The 24,199-nt window shown below is 54.9% G+C and overlaps 1 protein-coding gene across 1 annotated transcript in view; it reads right to left on the reverse strand.

Annotated features, from left to right (window-relative positions):
* The window catches only part of CACNA1E (calcium voltage-gated channel subunit alpha1 E), a 137,119-nt gene that overhangs the window by 31,020 nt on the left and 81,900 nt on the right, over positions 1 to 24,199 (reverse strand). Inside the window, exons 10-26 of the mRNA XM_075760364.1 lie at positions 14,742 to 14,857; positions 13,636 to 13,689; positions 13,166 to 13,300; positions 12,656 to 12,865; positions 11,190 to 11,302; positions 10,835 to 10,947; positions 10,579 to 10,710; positions 10,173 to 10,245; positions 9,678 to 9,795; positions 9,284 to 9,351; positions 7,733 to 7,830; positions 4,613 to 4,669; positions 2,718 to 3,326; positions 2,347 to 2,621; positions 1,578 to 1,737; positions 906 to 1,035; positions 284 to 343 (exon numbers count right to left, since the gene is read on the reverse strand). Of these exons, the coding sequence (XP_075616479.1) occupies positions 284 to 343; positions 906 to 1,035; positions 1,578 to 1,737; positions 2,347 to 2,621; positions 2,718 to 3,326; positions 4,613 to 4,669; positions 7,733 to 7,830; positions 9,284 to 9,351; positions 9,678 to 9,795; positions 10,173 to 10,245; positions 10,579 to 10,710; positions 10,835 to 10,947; positions 11,190 to 11,302; positions 12,656 to 12,865; positions 13,166 to 13,300; positions 13,636 to 13,689; positions 14,742 to 14,857 (2,521 nt within the window). The remainder of the gene's footprint in view (positions 1 to 283; positions 344 to 905; positions 1,036 to 1,577; positions 1,738 to 2,346; positions 2,622 to 2,717; positions 3,327 to 4,612; positions 4,670 to 7,732; positions 7,831 to 9,283; positions 9,352 to 9,677; positions 9,796 to 10,172; positions 10,246 to 10,578; positions 10,711 to 10,834; positions 10,948 to 11,189; positions 11,303 to 12,655; positions 12,866 to 13,165; positions 13,301 to 13,635; positions 13,690 to 14,741; positions 14,858 to 24,199) is intronic.

Here is a 24,199-nt window from a genome sequence, read left to right on the forward strand (position 1 = left end):
AGCAGCCGCAGGCGGGATGTGCTGGGGACAGGGACATTGCTAGGGAGCAGCGGACCTGTCCCTGTGCCCCAGGTATATTTAAAGGATAATCATATTTTGAGAGCCTGGAGACTGATAAAAGCAGTGCTGAGCATTCTCAACTCCCACCACTAAGAACCAGGCTTTAAAGTCTCCATCATCCAAGCTTAGGACCAGAACCATAAAACTGAGCTATTTCCCACCCGCTGCAAGGACGCTGCGGGACACAGCATCCCCAGCGCAGCCAGCTCGCAAGGTCTCCTACCTTGATAACCATCTCGAAGGTGAAGACGCCAGTGAAGACATAGTCGAAATACCTCAGGACCTGCAGAGAGAGGGCACGGGCGCTCTGCAGCCGCTGCCAAGCAAACGGGCTCGCCGGTGTTCACCCAGACCCCGTTACCACCCTGCACCGGGGCTGGCCTGGCTCAGGTGCAGACAGAGGGTTGGTTTGCTTGTCCCAAACCCAGCCTGTTCCCTAAGAGTTTAGGACAGCCATAAACTCAGGCTGCGTAGGCAGGAGAAAAACATCTCCCATGCACGATGCAAGCGGCTCTGAAATCACGCTGCGAGCCGGAATCACGCTCCCCCACATGGGTCCCCGCACACATCGGCATCTCCCAGTTTAAGCTACTTTACTACCAACAAGGTGTCCTGGTCTGCTCCCCATGTTCTAAACTCCACATGTAGGAGGCTGAGAGGGATTTCCAGGGTTTATAAAAATAGGTGATGGGGGAAGAAGTCAGACCCCACGGCGCGGTACAGGTGCTGCCACCGGCTGCCCTGATCCATGTCCCGCACGTGCCCCACCATGGAAGCTCACATCCTACAGGACCTCTGCCTGCATTGTCTCCGGGATGGGGGGAGGAGGGGAGGTTTGCAATCACTTTGTTACGGTCAGAGTTGGTGAGGACGGGATCCTCTGCCGCGAGGGCGATGCTGCTGGCAGCGATCACGAGGAGGATGCACATCTCAAAGTAGCGCAGGTTCACGATGTAGTGACAAGCCCTCCGCACCCTGCAGGGAGACAGACCGCACCCCAACCTGAGCCCCCGGTACACCCCAGGCATGGCCCATGTGCAAAACCCACCCCACATCACCAGCCTCCAGAGCAGAAAGATGAGCAGCAAAGCCTGAGGAGCAAACTGAGGGAGCCCAAGGGTGGTTTGGGCTTGCTGACCCCTCTGCTCAGCTGTCCCAGCCCCCTCGACACCCCATGGCCAGCCAGGGAGAGTCCCTGAGAAACTGGGGCGCTTATTCTTCCAGGCTGCTGGAGCTGGGCAAGCTCCAGGGGAGCAAAGAACTGCAGAGGTGTGCAACAAGCATTGAATAAAAATCACAGCTAGCAATCAGCAGTCAGGAGAGAAAGCCATGAACATGGCTGGCTCAGAGGCAGAGCGCTCCCAGGGCTGGGGAACGCTGTGGCTGCTTAGCCAGGCTCTTTGGGAGATACTCAGCCCCCTTCCCAAGGGGATCCCCTGTTTTCAGTGACATCTAGGGGTCCTTCCCCTTGCAGCCCTCCCCAGCCCCTGGCTCCTACAGCCCAAAAAACATCTCACGGGTTGGTGGTGCTGAAGATGAACATGGAGCTGTGCGGCACCATTGCTTTGCCAGTCTCGCTTTTCTCCTTCTTCCTCTTCTTCTTCTCCATCTCATCCTCGTCCTCTTTGGTCTCGGCCTCCTTTAAGGGGCTGGCTTCACCGTCTGTCTTGTTGCTAACTGCAGAAAAGTGAGAGCCTTTGCCTGGCCTTGCACCCAGACAGCACCCTGGGGTGTCCCTGCCACCCAGCCACATGTAACCCCCCCCCAGTTTCTGCTCTGCATCCCCGTGCCACCACAAGGAGAGGGACCAGAAGGGAAGAAAAGACACAAGCTGCTGGGACAAAGCAGACGAAAGGGGTTTTAACGAGGCCAGCTTTTGCGGTGCTGTTTAATTAATAACACCGTTTAAAGCGGCTCACCTTGACAGCGAGGATGCTGCGAGGGGATTTGAGCGGCAGCGAGCTGGGCGGAGGCTGCAGATGTGTTAGGAAAAACAGGGGATGCGAGTGTTTTGCCCAGGGGAGAGGAAGGGAGAAGGAGGGATCAGGCAAAGGAGCGAGTGGGAAGCAGGTGAGAACAGGAGAAGCTCCCCAGGGGATGGTGGCACATCAGCATCATGTCCAGAGTCCCCTGCAAAACTGGGGTGCTGCAAGGAGCAGCAAGGAAAGCCCCCCCGCCCCGCCAGTTGATGGATGCAGATAGGAAAAGCCGCACAAGCAGCTTTCCATCCCCGCAGGGTCCCTGAGGGCTGGGAGAAGGGCTCAGGAAAGAGAGACGGGTCCTCACTCTGTACCACAGCGGAGTCGGGGACATCGATCGTGATGGTGGTGCTCTCCGTCGCCTTCTCGGTGTTGGGGGTGATGGAGGAGAGGTCAGGCTCGCTCCGGCTGACGGTGCGGCTGGCCTCCAGCAGCGCTTGCTCACTTGTGTCCAGGCTGCTGCAGTCCTGCTCCGTCAGGCTGCCTATCTTCCCCCGGGGGGGCTCGGGGGCCGCTTGCGGGGCGCTCCCCTCTTCGGTGGTCCCGACCAGCTCGGCATCACTGGCAGGGACCCCATTTGTCCTGCAGGAGGGACGTGGGAGAAAAAGAGGCGCGAGTAGATAAGGGGAGAGGACAAAATGCTGCGGGAACTGCAAGGTGCCCTCCCTGGGTACCAACCTGTCTGGCTCCCCGCTCGCCTCCAGCTGCCCCTGAATCAGCGCCTCTGTTGCGGCCGTGTCCCCGCGCTGGTCCCCATCCTGTGCCCCCTCCGTGGGGCTGGCCTCCTCCAGACCCATCTCCTGGCTGGCCGAGCGGCTCCCAAGGGCGCCGGCCGGCTCCTTCCCCTCCATCCGGGCTCTGCGGTGCCGGCTGCGCCGCTGGCTCTGCCTCATCCTGGCCCTATCTTCGGTGACGCCTCCTGCCCCGTCCTGCTCGCCTGGCTCGCAGTTCCCGTGGCACGATTTCTGGTGCCACGGCTCCTTGTCTCGCTTGGCCCGGGGCGATGGGCTCCTCCTGTCCTCACCACCGCCGGGGTTGGCTCCCGGGGCCGGCTGCTCGGGTCCCTCGGCCGGCGGCCGCTCGCCCTTGCCGCCCTGCTCCTCGGCGCATTTCTCCAGGGTGACGCCATCCCCTGGTTTCTTCCTGCGGAAGATGCTGGCGTGGGGGTTGATGAGGGGCGGCTCGTCCTTGTTGATGCCCTCCTGGCTGGACATCTGCATGTGCCGGCGCAGCTGGCTGGTGCGCTGCTCCCACACCGACATGTGGTGCCGCCGGCGACGCTCCCGCCTGCAACGGGGGTCAGCGAGGAGTCAGCGTCCCGGCTGCCCCCCTGGTGAAGCACCCACCCTGGATTTAATTTGGGAAGCCCAGGGACAAGGAAACGCCACCCCCAGGGCTATGGGCTAGGCTCCTGCTTCGTCCCCAGAACTCCAGCAACCCTCTGGTGCCGGCGAGGGCTGGAAACGGGGCTGAGAGTGTGTTTCTGCCCCTTCCGAAGGCACCGGGCTGATGGAGGACCAGCCCCAGCAGCCTCACAGCTGTCCTGACGCTTTGGGCAGCACGCCCAACTTGCTGGGAGCAGCCAGCACCCCAGCTCGCCCCATCCCAGCCAGGCGATGACCACCTTCCTCTTGCGTGGCTGCCTGGGGACACCTTTCTTAAATACGGGCAATGCCCCCTCCCTGCAGCCGGGGATCCCTCCTTGCACTGGGGATGTCTTTGCGTCACCAGCTCCTCGGAGCTGGGCTCCTTTTCGGAGCAGCACTGCCCTACCAGTACAAATGACAGCGCGGGGGACTCCGACACGAGAGCCAGCTTGCCAGCAAGGGCAGCAGTCCTGATGGGGTGGGGACGGTGGGTAAGAGGGGGAAAGACACCAGGTACAAGTCCTGCCTTTCGCAGTGAGAGATGGCCCTCCGAGACGTTTGCAACGGAGAACGTCACGGGGCGCAGGAGGCCCCCTCCCTCCCCGTGCTCGGCTACGCTCTGCCGGGACAGCCTCTCGCCCGGCACATCCCGGGCAGGAAGCCCGTCCCGAGGATTTGGGGAGCAGCGGTTTTGGCTGTCTGCAGGGGAAGGAGCTGTACTGGGCTTCTCTGTGTCCCCGCAGGTGTGCTCTAGGGAGGACTGGGCTACGCCACGAAACCTTTGCAATGCCATAAACACACACACAAACATCCTGGAGAAGACAGACGTGCCCTCCCCAACACACCGAGGCACACGGAAACACCCACGAGTGCACACAAGTACATACGCTGCTCACCCCCGGAGCACGCAAGACTGCACATCCACGGGTAGCGACGCACACCAACACACACGTACTGCACGGGGCGCGCACACGGGGAGGTTGGGCACACACAAAACCACGAGCGCACGCACACATCCACAAATGCACACGCGCGCGCACACACAGATGGGGTGCGAAGGAGTACACTGAATACAGGCACAGGCGCACACACGCACGGCCCCCCAGCCGCCGAGGAGGCCGGAGGGGAGCGGCGCGTGCCCCGGCCCCACGGACGCACAGAAAGCACAGGAGCCACAGACGACACGCGCCCCCGCGGCCCACATACAGGTGGCTGCTGCGTGGCTCCCACATCGACATGTGGTGTCTCCTTCGCCTGTCTCTTCTGGGGAGGAAAAACAAACGGATTCAATCCCCCCCCGTTTCACCCCTCCTTCGACTCATGGGGGTAACGCAGAGAGGCGTCCCCCCCACCCCGGACAGCCGGCATCTCTTTGCCTATCGGCTGCTGGGATGCCGGAGCACAGCAGCCAGCAGCGAACCCCCTGCACGTACGCATTTGCACACCTGCAGCGACCTGCCTGCACTCACCCCGCCACGCTGAGATCCATCTCCTGGGGGCCACAGAGCCTTCCTCGCACCGGCCAGCTATGCAGCAGCGGCGCAGGGAGAGCGGTGCAGGCTGCGGCCCCTCAGATGCCCCGGTACGTCCTTGGATATTTAACAGCTCTTTCAAACTGCTCCAAATTCACTTCTCCCAAGCAACACGTGGCAATTTGAGAGAGGAAGAGCTGCGCACAGGCCAGCCCCGAGCTGCTCAGAGCCGTCACCGTGGGTCGATGGTGCCCTGAGACCGCGGCGGGGAACATGAAGCTCCCCAGCGAAGGCAAGGCACGAGCCCAGGGCTGAGACAGAGCCCCTGTCACCTGGGCAGCCCCAACACAGAGAAGCTTAGCCAGGGCTGTCAGCGCCCTTCACCCCCACTGACTTCAGGCAGCTGGGGAAATTCAAGGCTTTATCCTTTGTATCGGAAAAGATTCAGATACGCGCAGCGCCAAGCAACCAACCACGAGCGTATGCAAATGTTCACGCAGTGATTTATAGGTTTTTGCTTTTTGCAAATGCCATGTGTGTGTGCAGGATATGCAAGCAAATATACTCCAACCACACGGGACCAAGCACCCGCGTGCGCGCAGAGCTCACGCGGGCGAGACGGGGCGCACCTCGCTGCCGTCCTGCGAGTGCAACGATACCCTCAGCCCCCGGGTGAGTCACGCTGGTGATTGCCTCCTTACGGCCTCGCGCACGGGATCAGCCCGGTGCCGCGCTCAAGGCAGAGAGCGAGCCGCAGGCGCCCGCCACCGTCCCCGCAGCAAGTGGCCGAGCCTTCAAACTCATCCACGCACCGCGTTAGGCACCAACACATGACAGCATCCGCATGCGTCCATCTGGCCACCCACTCGTCAAACAGCCCCGAGCCATCTGCACCAACGGCGCCCATGTACAAATACAATACTCCGATCGGCACCGCAGCCGCCCACGCCAACCTGGCCACGTGGGAGCACTCATCCCCGAGCTCCACCGGACCTCTCTGCAGGCAGGAACGCGTGTACCGAACCTGCCTGCGCTGGGTACCCACGTAGCAATGAAGCCATCTGTGTCTGCGCACACCCAAACACAGAGACCGGCTCGGCTTCACCGCTCTGACTTCCCGACAGCCCTTCGGTACCGGCTCTGCTCTGGCTTGTCCCTTGCTGTGACGTCCCCACCGTCCCTCCCCGGCTGCTGGCATCAGCGTAGCACCACCAAAAGCACATCAGACCTGATGCTGGCGACGGTCGCCCCCACGGCATCCACTCCCTTCCCTGCCCCTGACACTATCCATCCTGATGAGGGGGAAGAGCTGGAAAAAAAGATCTGCCGATATCAGTACCTCCCATTTCAATGCCACTACGACAACACCAAAAGGTTAAAGAGATCAGTTTTCCTAACCAGCTACATCTGACAACGGCTGGAAAACTCCAGCAGGGATGTGCGGTGTGGGCAAATCCTTTGGTGCCCTAATATATTCCATCTCCCCCTCTTCCTCTCTCCTGTCTGTTCGTTCTTCAGCCTCTTCTGCAGCCTGAATCTCTCTATTCCCTCGCTTTCTCCGACATGTTCCCACCGGTTGCCAGAGACGGTCATGACACACGGACTCTGCCATCTCTCCCGTAAACCCCCCGCAATACTCAGCCAGGCACAGATTTATTATGAACATCCCATCACCCTCAAATCAAGGTGATATCTGTGGGTGCTGGGAGACCAGGCAGGGCTTATGAGGACCCCCCCGGTTCCTTCTGCCCCCAAAACCACGGGTGATGCATGCAGGCTGGGGGACCATCACATCCCACCGCTGCTGAGCCAGGGAGAGGGCTGTTCCCAACACTGCCTCCGACCCCCCCAGATCAGTGTTTGCCTGAAGACAGCGGTTTCTCTCGGCAAATCTGCAAGAGATTCTGCCGTGTATGAGCTTGGCTGGGTTTCAAAGCATAACGAAACCTAAAATTCCCTGGGAAGGGATTCTATAAAAAAAGGGGGGGAAAAAAAAAAAAAAGAAAAAAAATTCCTTTCAGCCGTACTGAAGTGTACTGTTTTGGGAAACAAATCAAAACGCCTCGTTCCAATGTTGACTTTGAAAGTTTTATGTGATTTAGACCATATGACACTGCAAAATAAAGGGAAAAAAGGCGTCTAGAAAGGAAAAAACAGAATTTTCTTCTGCTGAAACACAGAGACGAGGCTCCCTAACACCAAGCTGGGGGTTTATGTGGTTTGGGGCTTTTTTTTCTTGCCCAAATCAAATTTCTGTAGAATCAAACGCAGTTTCAAATACCTGCTCCATCTCTCATAACTGCATTTGGTACCCAGGGAAGGAGCCCGGGGGAGATTTGTGACACCACCGCTCCCTTCTCCCCCAGCCCTGGCTGCAATCCCACAGGTCTGCCACAAAAAAAAAACGCTCCCTGGGAACAAACATCCCCCCTCCTCAGGAAAAAACAGAGATACCTTCCTCCTCCCCAGCCTTTTTCCCCACCCCTAGCAGCAGCCCTGATTGTTTGAGCTGTACATTTGGGGCAGAAAGCCTCTTTTAGCGGATTTCTGCCATGCCTGAGTGCCGAGGCTGCTGCTTGGGGCAGGGGTGGGCGACCCCAGGTCCTGCAAGGTGACCTGGTCCCTTCTCCAAGACCTCTCTGAAGGCACTGCTGCTCGATCTCCATCCATCCTCAGGAAGACACCCGAAGAGGGAATCACCCCTTGCGGGGACCCCCTTTTTCTTGTGGCAGCCCCCCCAGACAGCCGTGCCAGGCTCTGCTTCAGCTCTCCACCCTGCTGAGAAGCCCCACTGGGTTCGGGGGAGGGGGGGGCACCGGGGTAGCAGTTTTGGGGCAGGGGGGATGTCACTCACTCGATAGCAGGCATGTTTGGGGCAGACATGGGGCTGACTTCTTTGGCTTTCTGAAGAGCGTGCTTCTGGTTAAAGGCCTCCTCTTCCTCCTGCTCATCCTGCGGAGGAAAGAGGGGGGGTTGCTTAGTGGGATGCTGGGGTTTCAAGGGACGGTGCAGCCACGGGAGGCAGCGAGGGATGCACGGGGTTACCTTAGATGCCAGTGTGTGTGGGAGGAAAGGGGAGCAGGCACCTGTATTTCCAGAGACAGCCTTTATGTTATGATGGGGACTCAACTTCCCCACTACGGCAGATCTTACTGAAGGCGTCAGCGCTACTTAAATAAGTGAACCCAGCCCACTCCAGGCAAGAGCCAGGCTGTGCACGCCAGAACAGCCCCAGACGGCGTAGACCAGCTCAGCCCTCCCTTCTTCACAGCCACAGGGGCGAGATGGGCATCCCCCCCACTCCACGATGGAGTGGGAGGCAAGGCATCCATGAATGACCCCGGCAGAGACCGTATCGCTTTAATGAGTATGGTTGTGTCTCCAGAGCAAAAAATGTCATTAGAAGTCATTAGCACGCATTCAGCCTTTTCAAAAACTCAGCGCTCCCTTAATTGTTGCTGCTGGTACGCTGCGGGGCTCTCCCACCCCTCTCACCCCAGCAGCATCCAGCAGCCCCTGGAAGTGCCACCTGCACCCGCCACGGGAGGACAGGGACCCCTGCACGCGCCCCTCAGGCAAACAAGCACCATGCCCCGTTTCGTTTGCTGCTAAGGGGTCAGATTTACACCGGCGTGGAAATCTCTCAGTGAGCCACAGTGACCTGAGTAACAGACATGGGCTCTGCAAAAAAAAGAAAAAAAAAAAAGGGGGGGGGGGGGGCACCGTGGAATCGCTGGTTCCCTCCAAAGAGCAGCAACGACCCTTGCAGCTCTCGCCTACTCATCGTTATCCAGATGGTGCCCCAACATTTCAGCATTCCCCAAATATTTCCCAGCATGGTCTTAAAAACAGCTAAGCCCAATAACCTTCTCAAGCACCATCCTAAATTGCATCCTAAATCACATCAGCTGCCCTGCGCGCAGATGGGGAATAAATATTGACGCCATTGGAAAGCACTTCCCACCGTGCGTCTCCAGAGTGCTCGGGCAAATAACCCGAGTCCCTGCATCAGATCCCACCAGGCGGATGAGGGTTATCTCAACGTGACCGGAGGCAAACAAAACTAGGGAGCTTAAATGGAAAAATAATTAAGCCACGCTTGATGGGAAATGTGGGTGTTCCTGGAGAGACCAGCAGGTTTAAGCACTTTCCTAAATCAAAGTCTAAATGGCTTTGCCCAGCGATATGGGTTTGTGTTTCAGGGGAGCACCCTGCGTGCCTTCCCGGGGGGAAGAGCCTCCACTTCCAGTTTGACCCAACCTCTTTTCAAGGCTGAGCTAAGGGACTTGGTGGCCCCGGCTCTAGAGTGAGAACAGTCACAGGCACTGCTCCCGGTGCCTTTCCTGCTGGCCGCCTCCTTTGCTCTCTCTTCACAAGAGAAGAAAAAGGAGAAACAGGAACGTACCTTAGTGAGCTCCTGAGCGTTGGCCAGGTTGTCCACCGCAATGGCCAAGAACACATTCAGCAGAGTATCTGCGAGCAGCTAAGGATGCACAAGCCATGTGTTAAGGACATGTGTGTCTGCAGCCACCAAGACAGGGTGGTCCTGATGGCTCCTCACCAGCTCAGTGAGGAGCAGCCAAGGGGACAAAGTCCTCACTCATCCCATATATACAGCCCTCAGTGCACCTCCAGACAGCTCCTTCTCTGCGTTTGGGATATCTGGGGCTGCTGCACGTGTGATGGGTCTCCCTCAGTTGGGAGACGAAGGAGGAGCAGCGGGTGGGGAGGGGGATGCCCCCAGAGAGGGTGATGAGATGGGATTGTCTCCGCTAAAAGCACAGCAGCCAGGTGGATACAGTTTCCGAACAAGGTGAGGACGATGAAGTAGATGGAGGACCACATGCCTGAGCGAACACCTCCCTGGGAGCGGATGCCGTTGTACATCACCTCGTTCCAGTCCTCACCCGTCAGGATCTGCAGGAAAACAAGCCAGCAGCTCTGTCACCCACACCTTCTCGTCACCTGGACAGCCTCCTCAATCTATCCCACCAACCCGCAGGAGCTGAGTACAGAGACTCTGTGCAGTGAGGGAGAAGATGTTGGACACTGCTGAGGATTTAGGCCTCCTCAGAAGAGTTTTGAAACTCTTCCACCTTGCATAACAGAGGTGAAAGAGTTTCTATCCCTTGCCATCCACTTTATTATACAGGAGGAGAGGGAGGAAGCAAGTTATATCCTAACAGCTGACAGAGGGGAACGTGTTTGGTTTAAAGAGCCTCTTCCAGCCAGTGGGGAGTGAGCAGAGAGTCCCACATCTCTTTGGCTGTGTACCCTTGCAGCCCAGCTCCTACCTGGAACACCGTCATGATGGCTGCGGGGAAAGTGTCAAAGTTGGCCGATGGCGTCCCATCAATGAAGTTAAACCTGGAAGTGGAACGGGGAGAACATAAACGGGCTGGAGTACCAAGGTCATCAAACCACCGACTGCTGTGCTGTCAGCCATCTTGTGCTTAGGAGGATCTTTCTCTGCTCTAAGGAAGGTCTCCTGAGCATTTGGTGCCAGAACCCAAAAGGTCTCCTGGCCAGAAGGACCCACGCAGCCTAGAGGCACTCCCCGAGCAGGGACTTTTGTATGGCTGAGGTACCTCAGCAGCAGGCTGAGGGGCAAGGCTACGGTCTTCCTAGGCACCTACAATGGTCTCATCGCTTGGCTTTAACACCAAGAAGTTCCTTTTCCCCAGATGCGAAACAACCTACCTGCCTCCAAACAACTGCATTCCCAGCAGGGCAAAGACTACAATGAAGAGGAAGAGGAGGAAGAGCAGACTGATAATAGACTTCATGGAGCTCATCAACGAGACCACCAAATTCCTCAGGGATGCCCAGTACCTAGAAAACAGAGACAGTGCTGGAGTACTTGCAGTGATGCTAACAGGAGAGCAGGAGCAACTGGCTCAGGGCTGCAGCCACAGTCCGAGATGAAGGGTGACAGGCACGGACGGTTGGTACATACTTGGTTATTTTAAATATTCGCAGGAGACGAAGGGCTCGTAGGACACTGATCCCAAAAGAGGTTCCTGGTCTGAAGATAGCCCAAACTACTTCAAAGATGCTTCCCACTGTGACCTGAGAAGCAGACACAGCTATGAGTCAAAGACAGGCTGTTGTAGGAAACTTTCATGTGCCTGAAGATAAGGGACCCACCACCCTGCCCAAGACCTGGTGTCTCGGTCTGGCACGTCCCGGCAGAAAGGGCTACCCTGCCCACTGTGAGGGCCACCCCATTCTTCTCCCCCTGGGTGCCTTGTGCTGCAGACACCTGCCAAACATCTCCCCCCAGCACCCACAGCATCTCTGGGGCCGCTTACCCCACAGTCAAAGCAGTTGAAGGAAGAATGGAAGTAAAGGCGTGGCCCCATCCCGTACATCTTTAAGGACATCTCCAGGAGGAAGAGCCCAAGAAACAGAAACTCTGCATAGTCTGAAAGAGAAAACCCAGACGTGTTACCCTCGGGGGGCCCAAGCTGCGAGGAGCATCCTGTGTGCATCCATCCATAGCCCACATAGCACATCGGAGATGTGGACATGTTGAGGACCATGCTGCTTCCCCCAGCTCTCTCAGGCCATGGGGTATGGGATGAGGGAAGCTTGTCTGAGAAGACCTCAATTGTACATAACAGAGCACCAACTCAAGATCATCTCTCAGGGTAGGTGCACTGGTGTCCCAGGGGTTTGAGAAGACCAGAGTTGGCCGGCACGGAGCAGAGCAGCTCTTTAGCATTATACAATGGTGGTTGGGATGTCTGCAAAGACATTAACCGCATGACACTGTAGGGGAATATTAGCAACCTGGATTTAAATCATTGCACAGCTGGAACTTGGCCAGGGTAACTGAGCCAAACAGCCAAGAGCCAGTGAAAAGCTTCTCCAGCTATTTCACGAACGTTAGCAGGCAAGAGTCTGGCTCTTCATCTTGTCCAAAAGATGCTTCTCACCACGACCAGCTGCCATACCACACTGTGGCGTGCTGGCATCCCGGCAGGCCTGAGCATGCTAACGCAAATTTGGGCAGACCTAGTGCTCAACGGGGACATTTTCAAGGTGAGTAAGAGTAACACGGCTGAGAAAACAGCTCTGTCCCTACTGCAGCAGCTGAGGAGCAACACACAGCTGCCGTGGGGTTGACCACACTGCTCTGCAATTAACACCATGCTAGAACAGACATGGGTGCACTGTCTCCGAGACCTGACCTTGTACTATGGCCCATGGTGGGCTGGGAGATGCTCCAGTAACTGGTTTCAAACTTGGGATCTCCATGCCATGCTCTGCACCAAAACTTTAACCAGGGGGTTCTCCCACGACCAGTCTCATCCCTGCAAACTCACACCTTTCCAGCAATTGTTTGTAGGCATTCAAAGATGGATCTCCAGAAAGCTTTCCATCATCACTGTTCACATTTTTAGGATGAACCCAACTGAGACCTGCAGTCTGTTTCTCCCTCTTGACAAACACATGCACTGAAATGCATGGGGCCAGTAAAACTCCTCCACATTTGCCCACAGGGCTGAGACAGCCACCAGTGGCCACACGTCCTAGGGCAAAGCTGAATTAAATGGTTGTACACGATCCCTTTTTTAATCAACAGTGAATGTAATTCAAGTTATCCCCCACCCAGCTCCGTATCAGCATGACTCTGGTGGGATTTATCCCCACGTGCCCTGGGGCAGGGAGCGAGGGCGTGCTGCAACCTCTGGCCGCTGGAGATAAGAAGGTTGCAGGAGATTTTGCCTGCCCATGCAGTGCTCTCACACCTACACAAAGCCCAGGGACTCACAGAGGAAGTGGGTGAGCCAGGCTGGCTGGTTGTGATGGACGATGGCCACGCAGGCAGTGTTGAGAGCCACCAGGCTCAAGACGATCCAGTAGAAGACCTGGGATTTCACCATGTGGCGAACGGAGATGCGCAGGAGTCGCTCCTTGTGCCGTAAGTAGGAGGCACCGTCCACTCTGGCACCTTTGAGGCCAGAGTGACTCAAGGGGTTACCTACGGGAAAAGAGGGGGGAGAAGGAGTTGGGTGCTCCAGTCAGGGTGAGAGAAGGAGTTGGGTGCTCCACCCTTCCCTACAACATGAGACAGGACAGACAGCTCACAGACACCGCTCTTATGGTGCACAACTTATCCAGACAGTTTTTACGTGGCACAGGGGGCAGCAGGAGGTTTGCCCCCTTTGGTGCCAAACTAGCAGAGATGGCTGAGCTGTGACAATCTCCACGTGATAGGTGTGACCCTCGCAACTCAGTAACTCCAGAGGTTTTGGGGAAGCAAGCTCCAAAATGCACTGACCCAAGGTTGGATGAAGAGGTCTTCTCTGTGCCAGCCTCCGCTCGCCCACGGAGGAGATATCAACGCAGTGCTCGTCGCTTGAGTCACGGTTCATGGCATCTGTCCGGTTCCTTTTGATAGTGGCTCGCCTGAGCACTGGGAAGGGAAGAGGAATGGGTGTTGGTGGTCCAACTCTGCCAGTAGCCAGCTCATTGGACCAGGACCTGGTGATCAGTACTTGGCTAACCTGGGTCTGGTAACAGGACGGAGACACCCAGCTAACCCTAGTCCAGAGCTAGCTCTTGTGTAGGACCAGACATCTGGCCTCCACGCTCTCTCAGGGGTTACGCTGTCAAGCCACCTCCCCACATCCCTCTCTTGGGCTGCAGACCCCACTGGGGCATCCCCAGACCTCCCACCTCCCATCACAGCTGGAGGGTTTCGACCTCCAGCTGCAGGCAGATTTTTAGGCAGGGCATTGCTTGTCTTACCTTCTAAGGCTGAGGTCCCAGCATTTTTGTTCTCTTCAGCCAGCATGACTTCCTCTACGCAAAACACACAGTTCAGCATCAGGAGACGAGACAAGACACCGTTGGCTGAGCACATCAGACCTCACTGCCTTGCACCTAAGCACTTTGCCCAGCCTCAAGGCGGTCACTCTAGGTTGCAAACTCTTGTCAAGTATTGGTTAAGTGTCCAAAAGCAAATTCTAGTGGGTGGCAAGTGGCACCGACCACACTTTGCATCAGAAAGAAAAATTACTTCCGGTCAACCGTTCTTCCTCCACTGTAATTAACCCCACCAAAGAAGTTGAACATTGTAGACAGGTCTGGGGCTCAACATCCCAACCCAGGACCAAAGCAGAGGGCTGGGGCTCAGGCCTTGTTTCAAGTTACCATCTTTTTTCAAGTCTGAACACTAGATGAAGGTGTAAGTCTTCCTTTCCCAGAGCTGAATGCACTGAACTGATCCCCATGGGGAGCAAGTAAGGACAGGGGCTGTGGCAGTTTGGGGACCAGCACCCACAGGCTGCCACACCTGGCTGGGTGTCAGCAGGAAGCCTGGAACCCTCCACCATTCCCAGCCCTCACCCAGGTCCAAGTGGAAGCCCTGAGCTGGGAACCAGCGAGCATATCTCCTCCAGACTGCTCCAGGAACAGGTTTGGATGGAAAACCAGTCACCCTTCACTGCTTTACTTTCCTCCTGCCCACCACTGCAGGAGAATCCAGCAAACATCAAGAGAAAGGAAACCATCTCCGAGCAAAGCTCACAGCCGTGATGCTCACAGCCTCCCCTGGAAAAGTAATGTGCCTCGTGTCCAAAATATGACAGTTTCATGCCACAGAATGTGATGTTTCATCAGCTGTTGGCCACGTCCGTGCTCTCAGCCTGGCTGGAGAGCTGCTGGAGCATCTGGGGCCAAGCTCACCCCTGCACCCAATGCCACCATGCAAACACCTGGGAAACTCTGGGCAACTTTAGGGTTGCCCTGGACGATGCCCAGGGATTCCTTTCCATCCCCACCACTGTGCATGACCAGCAGCCTGTCGTGCCTGCTGCCCCCCCCCCAAGTCCCCCCGGCCCACCAGCCTTTACCCGCTTTGTCTATCCAGGCCCGGTAGCCGTTGAGCTCCCGCTCAATCTGCTGCTGGCGCCGCAGCTTCATGAAGGCTCGTCGGTTCTCCACTCGCTCACGCTCTTTGGCAAACTCCCTGGGGAAGGACAGAGGGGTGCGGTGAGAGCATGGCCGGGGGGCAGCGGGGTGCACATGGGGCTGGAGGCACCTCAGGGCTGGGAGGGGAGGCAGGCACCAAGGGCGAGCACAAGCCAAGTGCTGCTGGAGCATCTTGGGGCAATGCATGGCCATGCCCAGCCAAAGCACGGCCAAGGGATGGGTGAACGATCGGAGAGGAGGAGAGGCTTCTTTGCAGGAGGAAAAGCACACATGCACATGAGCAAACACCCTGCCCGGTCGCTCAGCCTCACATGCCCTGGCTGGGAGCTGCTGCTGTTTGGGGAGGATGCTCCCAGTGCCACCCGACTCCAGAACCAGCCTAGCTTCCTTCCGTGTGTCCCTACAGGGAGTAAAAACTGGGCACCGTGAGGAGGCAGCAAGGGGATGGAGAACGGCAGGTCCTGTCCCCTGCCTTCACCACCTCTTCCTCTGAATCTTTCTCTTCCCAGCCTCTCCTCGAAGGGTTTTGCCAGGGCTTGAGACATCCCTGTTGTCCTTCTCTGGACTTCAGTGCCTCACGTGAACTGTCCAGGCACTATGACCAGTCCAGAGAAGGACAACAGCTTGTCACCCCCTCAGGGAGGAGGACAGGCAGCGCTACACGGGCTCTGCGCAGGCAAGGGCACGTCAAACGCTGAGCAACACTGGCCAGAGGTAACGCCGTGCCCGCTGCTCATGCAGCCTGTAACACACACGGTGCACGGATGCACTAGCATCCACGTGCTCACACGCACTCCTAGGCACAATCATAAACATGCTCCTCAGTACCCCGATAGCCTGGCCCGGAGCTGTGCAAAGACACCCGTACACAGCCAGGGCTATATACACCTTCTCACGGGCGGTTAAAACACAGGACCACGCTGGTAAGTGCAGTCTGCTTTCTGGTATGCACGCACTCGTGGCCGTACGCAGAAGGCCCACGGGGGCTGCCCTCCTGAGGGCAGGGGTTTTCACCCACCCTATACATGAAGAAGCACCCAAAGCCCTAAGCATGTATGCAAAGGCCATCACACACACACACAGAGAAATCCATAAACGGAAATATTTGGCAGGAATCACAGGGGTGGCAACGTAGACAACCTGCCACCCATGCCACGGGTTAGACGTGAGACGACACCGCCAGACCTACTTCTAGGAGGTCCCACACCCCGTGCTCACACACACCGCATACCTGGGGCATCTCGACCCGCACATTATACCTCTACTGACGACCACATTTGCACACGAGGAGCATCCCTCACACCAGACACCCCCCCCGGCACACCCTTGCTTCCTTGCAACAGCGTCAGGGGGATGCAGTCTGCTGGCTGCAGCTCCCCGTCCCCAAGCCCCAGCTGCACGGAGGAACCCAGCCCGTGTCCTCAGCCCCCTCCCGGTCCCAGGCTGCTCCGAGGGAAGCGTAATTGCAAAGAACAAATGGCACCGTTCTCTCTGCAAGACGAATGTCTCTCTCCCCAGAGACTAGCAGCAATCTCTAGCTTCAAAAAAAAAATAATATTCAAAAGAACTGAAAGAATTGGTCTGTCTACTGCAGAGAGAGTTCAAGTGCATTACCCCAGCTGAGCTATTACACCCTTAATGCTGTGTGGGCTTTCGCATGTGTGTGTGTGTTTGTGTGAAAAGCCCTGAATGTTCCCTGCATCTCTTGTTTAAGATCCCCAGACAATTCAAGTGTTTTTAATTCCACCCCAGGAAGGTGAAGTTTCCTGCCGCTCTGGTATTAAGCATCAAATGACTCTCCTGCTCCATCGCTGGCTTTCAGACCGAAATGAGACTTTCTTCCTAGGGCAGGGAAGGGGGAGAGAACAAAAGGCAAGGAAGAGAAAAGCAGCCTAAGCGGAGGGAAGGAGGGCGGGAGGAGACGGGGGAGAAGGAAGGACCTCCCACAGCCAACAGTGAAATGCACTCTCAATTTTGGGCATGCCATGCCAAAACCCCTCCTTGCCCTAGCTGGAGGAAAGGCAGGACCATTTTGGCTCTGCCATCATCCCCCACCGGCCTTTGCTCATTAGCAAATTAAGGATGTCAACAAATGAGGAGGTGCCATTTGCAGCTGGAGTTACCGGGGAAGTTGCCGCTCTCCCCCTGGTTTGGTCCACTGGCCCTGCCACGTGCTGAACCTCTGCCCCACGGGCCATAACCCCATGCCAGCCAGCTCCTTGGCAGAAGTTTTACCAGCTGGACCTCGCAGATATATTCTGCAACTGGGAGCACCTGGAAAGCTTCACCTGATTTACACCAGCTGGGAATCTGGCCCCTCTTTGCCACCTCCTGCTTGCCCATCCCTCTGTCTTCCAGCTCCTCCTCTGCTGAGGTCAGCGTCTCATTTTGCTGCATGGCAAGAGAAGCCATCATCATGTGTCCACGATGAAACCCAGCCAGAAGGACCAGCTGAGCCTCGAATCACCTTTTCCCAGAGGAGGGAACGGGAGCATCTTTTCCAGCACCCCCTCCACTGAGCACCATTTGTCCCTACCCAACTGGTTTGTTCACAGAGCCTCAATTTGTAAGAAACTGGTGCCACATGCATCCAGGGACAAGGTCTGTGCAGCTGCGGCAGCGTCTCCGAGGGAGACACTTCCCACACGCTTGATCCCTAATGGAGCTTAATTGCTTTTGTCCATTAGAAGGAGGAAGGGGTGGCCGAGAGGGGGAAAAAAAAAAATTAAGCTCAACTTAATGAATTATTACATTTCATAGAGACACGTTACCGAGCAGGGCAGCAGCGGGGGCTGGTGACATCTGAGAGTGGGTAGGCGATGCTGACAGATCAAGGATTGCTCAGAGCCAATTTGCAGCAGCGGGTAGAGATAATACTGTATGTGAGTGAGAACAGGGCCAGCGACGGTGACTGACAGCCGCTTGGGAAGGCTCCAAGTTGCAGGCAGGGCGGCATTGCATTGCCGAGCGAGCCGGGCACCTGCCTCCCATCGAAGGGCTCTGCTCCCCGGGGCGTTTGGGTTATATCGCCAGGCATGGCCGAATTTTGCCTTGCAAAGAGCCCAGGGCTGTGCTGCCCCACGGGATCCCTGCAAGGGGGCTCAGAGGACCCCAGCACATAGCACGGTCCCCACCGGCAACACCTCTGCTTGTCCACCTGGGTCTCCTGGCCCCAAATTCCGATGCCTCCAGCATGAAAACATCCACCCACAACAGCCAAGTTCCACTCGTGCCGACCCTGTGTCGTTGCAGCTCTTCCACGTCCAGCCTTGTAAAGCCGAAGACACGCAGGAAGCAATGGAGGCGAGCGCTGAAGGTCATGGTGGGAGCTGGGGAGCAGCGTGCCATCTGTCCTTCTGCACGCCAGGGCACCGTCCATCCGCACGCCGTGCCCAGCCTGCTGGGGCAATTGGAGCACAGATGGTTCGCTCCTCCTCTGCCGGCAAATTCTCCTCTACAGCCTTGGCATTCCCTTCACGCAGCCCGAGAGCATCTCTGCTCCTGGCAGGAGATCTTGGGGGACACCACGGCGCTTGGCCACCTTCCTCCCTGGGTCCCGCACCCTCACTCGCACCAGGGCAGTGATGCTTCTACTACACCATTGCGCTCTGCAAAAAGGATTGGAGAGCCCGGGTCTCCTTTTTTTGAAACAAAACAAGCAAAGAGAAAAAAACCCACACACACAAACACACAAACCCCCCAACCACAAGAAAACCGACAACCAAAAAGCAGTTAAGAAAAAAAAAAAAAAAATCACAGAAACTGCAACCGACTTTTCTCCTTTTTGGAGCTTCTTTGAGTCCAGAGCGGGTATATAGCACTGGTCATGTTAATATTGTGGCTTCCACGCTTTGAAACAACAAGCCAAGCACCTTCAAACCCATCAATTCATCGCCTTTTGCCACCGTTAAAGACGCCTCCAACAAACCAGTTACCAAATGGGTCTTAAAGCAATATGAGGCAGCCGAAAGGATGGGGTGGGAAGAGGAGAAATGCTAGATTACACGCTGAGGATGAGGTAGCAGTACCATGCTGCTGTGAAAAAAGCATATATAAGGGGATGTATAACACCACCATCTGTAAGACATCAGGTAATACTGCTGCTCTCCTCAGCACTCCTGAGGTCTGAGCTCATGGCTCCAACCCAGTTTTGAGCACCACAATTTGAAGAAAAACCGCCTTTGACTCCAGGAAGGTGTCAGGGAAGGTTATGGGACAGAACTGACAACAGACGGTTTGGAAAACACGGATGAGACAGTTGCAAACCAGGGGGGATCAGATGGTATTTACCCAGGAGGTGTAAAGGAACTAAAGAAAGAGTGTTGAACTAACTGTGCAGTCTGTAACCTGGTGCTTCAACTTAAACAGACGGTGGCAAGCAGGCACAGCAGAACTGGCGTTGCAGACCGGGATTACTGCACTGAACCGACAGCAAAGGCGGGGAGTCCAAAAAGTACAAAAAATCTCAGCGGAGGGAAGATGCGCTTCATAGGTCTGCTTTGAAGGAGGCAACAAGGGGGTTTTTTTTGGATAAGGGTAATTGCTTGATTTAAGTTCACTTGAACTGCCAGAAGAAGTCAGAGAAGACTCAAAGTCAGGTTGGACGGGGCTCTGAGCAACCCGATCTAGTTGAAGATGTCCCTGTTCGTTGCAGGGGGGTTGGAGTAGATGACCTTTAATGGTCCCTTCCAACCCAAACTATTCTATGGTTCTATGATTCCTTAACAAAGCTGGATTGCCTCGAGAAAGCCTTCCCATGAAACACTAAGTGGTGAAAAGACTTTTTTAAAAAAAAGGAAAACAGGAACATCCTATTTCTTGTATTCCCTTTTTAGCAGTGGCCATTAGCTTTCGATCATCCCAGCGTACTTCGGTGAGAGTTACACGATCGCCGCGTTGTGACAAAGCTGCAGCGAGAAACGGAGCTCACAGCTGACGATGCTAAAGAGAGCACATTTCTAGAGCGCCGGCAGACACACGAGTTGGGAAATGAAAAGCTGACAAGCTGTTGGCGACATCGAATGGTAAAATGGGAAGGAGCTGGGAGATACCAGCCCTGAGATTACCCATTACATCACTGTCCCATTTAAGAAAGGGGAGATACTGATGGTTACCTTCTACCTTGGAGAAAGCTTGTGATTTAAATCAGATTTTATTATACGTACTCGCTGATGTCTCTCACCGCTACCAGGTCCTAAAGGGGCTTGTAATTAGACAGGATCTCTACCAAGCAATGAACAATTCAGAAAGACCTCGTCACGCTAGTTTGCGTTGACACCCCACGCTAAGAGAAGTGAACAAAAATAGAGGCAGAAGGGAAAGGCAATGACAACATGAAGACACAGGGAGAAGGCAGCCCGAATGGGAAACTGTCTCCACAAACGGGGAGAGGACAGAGGGGCTCCAGCTGAGGAGCCACCAGAAACAAAGTCAAGACTCCCAGCACTAAAGAGCTCCTTTTATAAGCCAGTCCCTCAAAGAGATATGGGCCATCGTAGCTCCATGTAGGTCCCAAAGCAGCAGGGACAGGGTTGCTGTTGACCGGCTGTGTAATGGGATCTCCTGGGTGCAGGCTTTGGACAGCTTTGAAGATGAAGTTCAAGAGTTCAAATGATTGGTATTTGATGGAGAGCCAGAACAGCGATGGAGACACTGAATGACTCAAAGCAGTGAGAAACACAAGAGAACTCAGACTTTGCATCTGCTGATGGGGAACACAGCCCACTGAACAGCAAGGACTTTAAACACCTCCCTTCTCTCCAGTAATCCCTGTTTCTTGTCTACAGTTAGCTTCAGTCAACAGGCTCTGATTCACCCAAAAGCAAGTTCACCCATCGCTTGGGAACATGGTTGGGCATCAGCCGTACCTTGCTGCAAAGCCTGTTCCTCACCAACGGATCCCAGCTGAGAAGCAGGTGCCCAGTCCAGCCTCTGCATTTCAGGGTGGGATCAGCCCCTCTCCACACACTTCATGCATGCTCTCCAAGAATAAGTAGTACTCCATGATCAAAGCGAGAAAAGCACACGTGGATGGTTGCTTTGTGTTCAGCTCAACCCTGCTGTGACCTTTAAAAAAAAACCAAACCAGGTTTTCCACAGCACTTGGATTGGGCTCAGAGCAGCTAACAGTTTGGAGAGCTTATTGTTTTGAAGTAGAGAAAAACAAACGACAAAGAGGACAAACATCACTGGGAAAAGGGACACACCGACATTCCAGTTGTAGAGTCTCAGTTTCAACATTTTTTCCAAGGGTAACAACGCTGAGATTTGCATCTCGGTCGCCACTGCTCAGGGAGGTCTGTTGTTTGCAACGTTGCACCAAAGGCAGCGACAGCATGGCCAACCCATGCTGCAAGAGAGCTACAGGAAGGCGGCGGAGGGTCTGGTAGCAAGAAGCAGAGATGGAAGCTCTGGGATTTTATTTTGCTCTTATCAGGCAGGGCTCGTGTGAGCAGCGCAGCTTCACTGCTTCAAGAGCCCCGGGCTTTGTTCGCAATCACTCCCACTGGCTCATGCAGCGCTGGGAAAATGTCACTCCTCCCCTTCCCTCCTATGCTCCAGTTTTTATCCTCTGTAAGCGGAGAACAGTTTTACAGTCCCCCCTTTGCAAGTGAGAGCGATCTGCAGATGAAAGGTGTATGGCCAGTACTGCAGGTGAGTTACAGTGTGGGGGGAAAAAAAAAAATCACCAGTTTTCAACATTTCATCACGTTAACTTCCCAGGAACTTCCAAGCACTCTAATTGACGCCTTCAATGACACAAATACAATGAATTCAGAACCAACCATCAAGTGCGAAACCCACAATGCAACTGCTAGATATGTCACTCCGCCACTGCAAAACAAACAAACATCCACCTACGGTGTACGAAGAACTGATAACGCTACGTGATTCATTTGGGGCATCCTGTCTGCTTCACCCAACAGGAGTGCCCAGCACCCCCTTGCAAGGATGGGGGTTGTCATGGAGGAAACTGGGCATCTCCAAAGCCATCCGCCAAGTCAAAGAGCTGCAGCCACGGCCACGCGATTGCTGTCATTGACCAGGATGACGGAAATTATGACGATCTGGAACAAACAACTCCAAAAGCAATCTCTAAGCAAGAACTATCTGCCGAATGCTTTGTCGAGAGATCAAAAATGAACCGCTTCACCCACAGTCCTCAGACAACGGGCAGTCCACAGAGCAGATTTGCAAGGAGGCAGAAATAAGAGCAAATCTGAAGCAGCTGAGACATGCTGGCAAATAATTTGCAAAGAGAAATCAAAAGGGGAAAGTCACCGAGTTGTCGCTTTGTTGTGGATTTTTTTATTTTTTTTTTAATCCTGTCCGGCTGGCTGTAAGAGGAGTCATTATTCGCTGTAACACCGGGGGATACGGCACGCCAGACACGCGTGGCTCTTGTCAGGCAGCTTGTTTGCACAGGGCTTGGAGGCCCTCCGCAGAAAGGTGGTACGGCAGAGCAAGGCAGAGAGGCACTCATTGAATATGGATGCCCACCTGGCTGCTGAATATAGATGAAGATCTCAAAGGCTCCTTTGCTTCACTCATGTTCAAATGCCACGTTGATGACACAAGAGCTTCCTCAGAACAAAGTGACAAGCGTGGCCATTTCTTGCCAAACGTGGCCTGACCAACGTGCATCCCATGATGGTGCTGGGGGACCTGCTGGGAGGTATCACAGCCCCCCTCCTCATTATACCCACGCTTCCATTCAAAAGCAGATCCAACTAGTGAATCCCCAAACACACAACAGACACAGACATTTTACATCTCATCCGAGCCACTTCCTGAGATGCTACAACCATTATAGCAAAAAAAACCCCAAACCTCGATGCTTCCAAACCTTCCTGCTTCTGACGCAATATTTCTCAGGCATGTTTGTTGGCATCTTGCTATCAACTCAAGATCTCCCCACAAGCCTTCCTGTATTGCGGTGACATGTCTCCCCGCTTTCCCCTCCACAAACCGCCTACCTCCGAGACATTAATCCTCTTCCCAGCGTTTTTGGCTTAAAACCACTCGATCTGGCTCAAACGCACAGGGCCCAGGTTTTATGTAGAGCCAGCAAAAAAAACCCTGCCTCCTTTGAAAATGTACACTTGTTCCTTCAATGCCCTCATTATTAATTGCTATAAAACTTAATTTTATTCATCGTTTGTTATGCCTCAAAATTGGATGGGAGAAAAATTCAAATTAAGTGAAGTGAAAAGATTTCAGAGATGGTACAGAAGGCTCCTGAAGGAGCTGAAGAAAACTCTCCGGAGACTGGGAACGCAGCACTAACCCAACCTGAAAGAAAGAAGATCTTAAGACAAAGAAATCTTGCCAAATTGATCCTTTAATTATAACATTAGTCGTTTCTTTCAAAGGCTTAGTGCAAGAGCTGGGGGTGGGGGGCAGAAAAGACTTAAAGGGAGAAAAGACTTAACATCACCAGGATGAGTGGAAGCAATTAGGAGGATTTAAATTACTCTCTTGTTTGGTACAAGGCAGATGGATTTCATTTTTCTTGCCATCGTGCTCAACTTCTTGCTCCGCCATCAGCTACCAAGGTCTTCTCCTTGGCAGACCCGAGGACCCAGCCTTCCCAGGCCAGGCAGCATCCCCTCCCACTCCGCACCCATTCAGCTGGTGCTGCGGACCACCAATACCGGTGATTGTAGCAGCTTTGTCACCCTGGAAAGAGGCTGGAAGTATGAGACTGGGTATGGGAAAGGAATCCACCAGCCCTCAACAGCTGCAATGAATGGAGGAGGGGGATTGCAAACCAGATTTTTCTCTGCAGGGGCTGGGGAAAGGGAGATGGAAAAGACTCAAAACACAGCCTGTCTGGTCTCGGAAACTCTGCAAGAGTCCTCAACGTTATTCCTCCAAGCACGGCTTATTTTTTTCTCTTCACTCTTTCATCTTCTTGCTCCCAGTGATAAGCTACACATAAGACATCTCGTCGTCAGGAGAGGCGAAACAGGCAGGACCTCTGCAGTAGCTTAGACAAGGGCCAGTGGTGAGCTCTCGTCGTTACTGGGATGGCATTCCTGCTGCGGCAGCACCGCACGTGCCACAGGGAGCAGCCAGCACGGCTCTTCCTGGGTCTGCTGCTCTGGAGATGCAGCACGAACACACACATCCATATTGTTTTACATGAGAAACAGCTGAGCAAAAAAAAATTAAAAAAAAAATCAACAATCAAACCATCTCACAAAGAAGGGAGAGCAGACCTTTGCAAATCTCCAGCACAGGGGCACGTGCAACTTCTGCATCCCCCCCGACGCAGAGCCGACGGACGGTGGGGCACTGCCTGCAAGGGGCCGACGGCCGCAGGGCAGGAGCAGGTCCCCTCCACCCCTCCTGCCCATCCCACGGCAGAGATGGCTGC

The sequence above is a fragment of the Balearica regulorum genome, chromosome 8, assembly GCF_011004875.1.
Source record: "Balearica regulorum gibbericeps isolate bBalReg1 chromosome 8, bBalReg1.pri, whole genome shotgun sequence".
NCBI classification, from domain to species: domain Eukaryota; kingdom Metazoa; phylum Chordata; class Aves; order Gruiformes; family Gruidae; genus Balearica; species Balearica regulorum.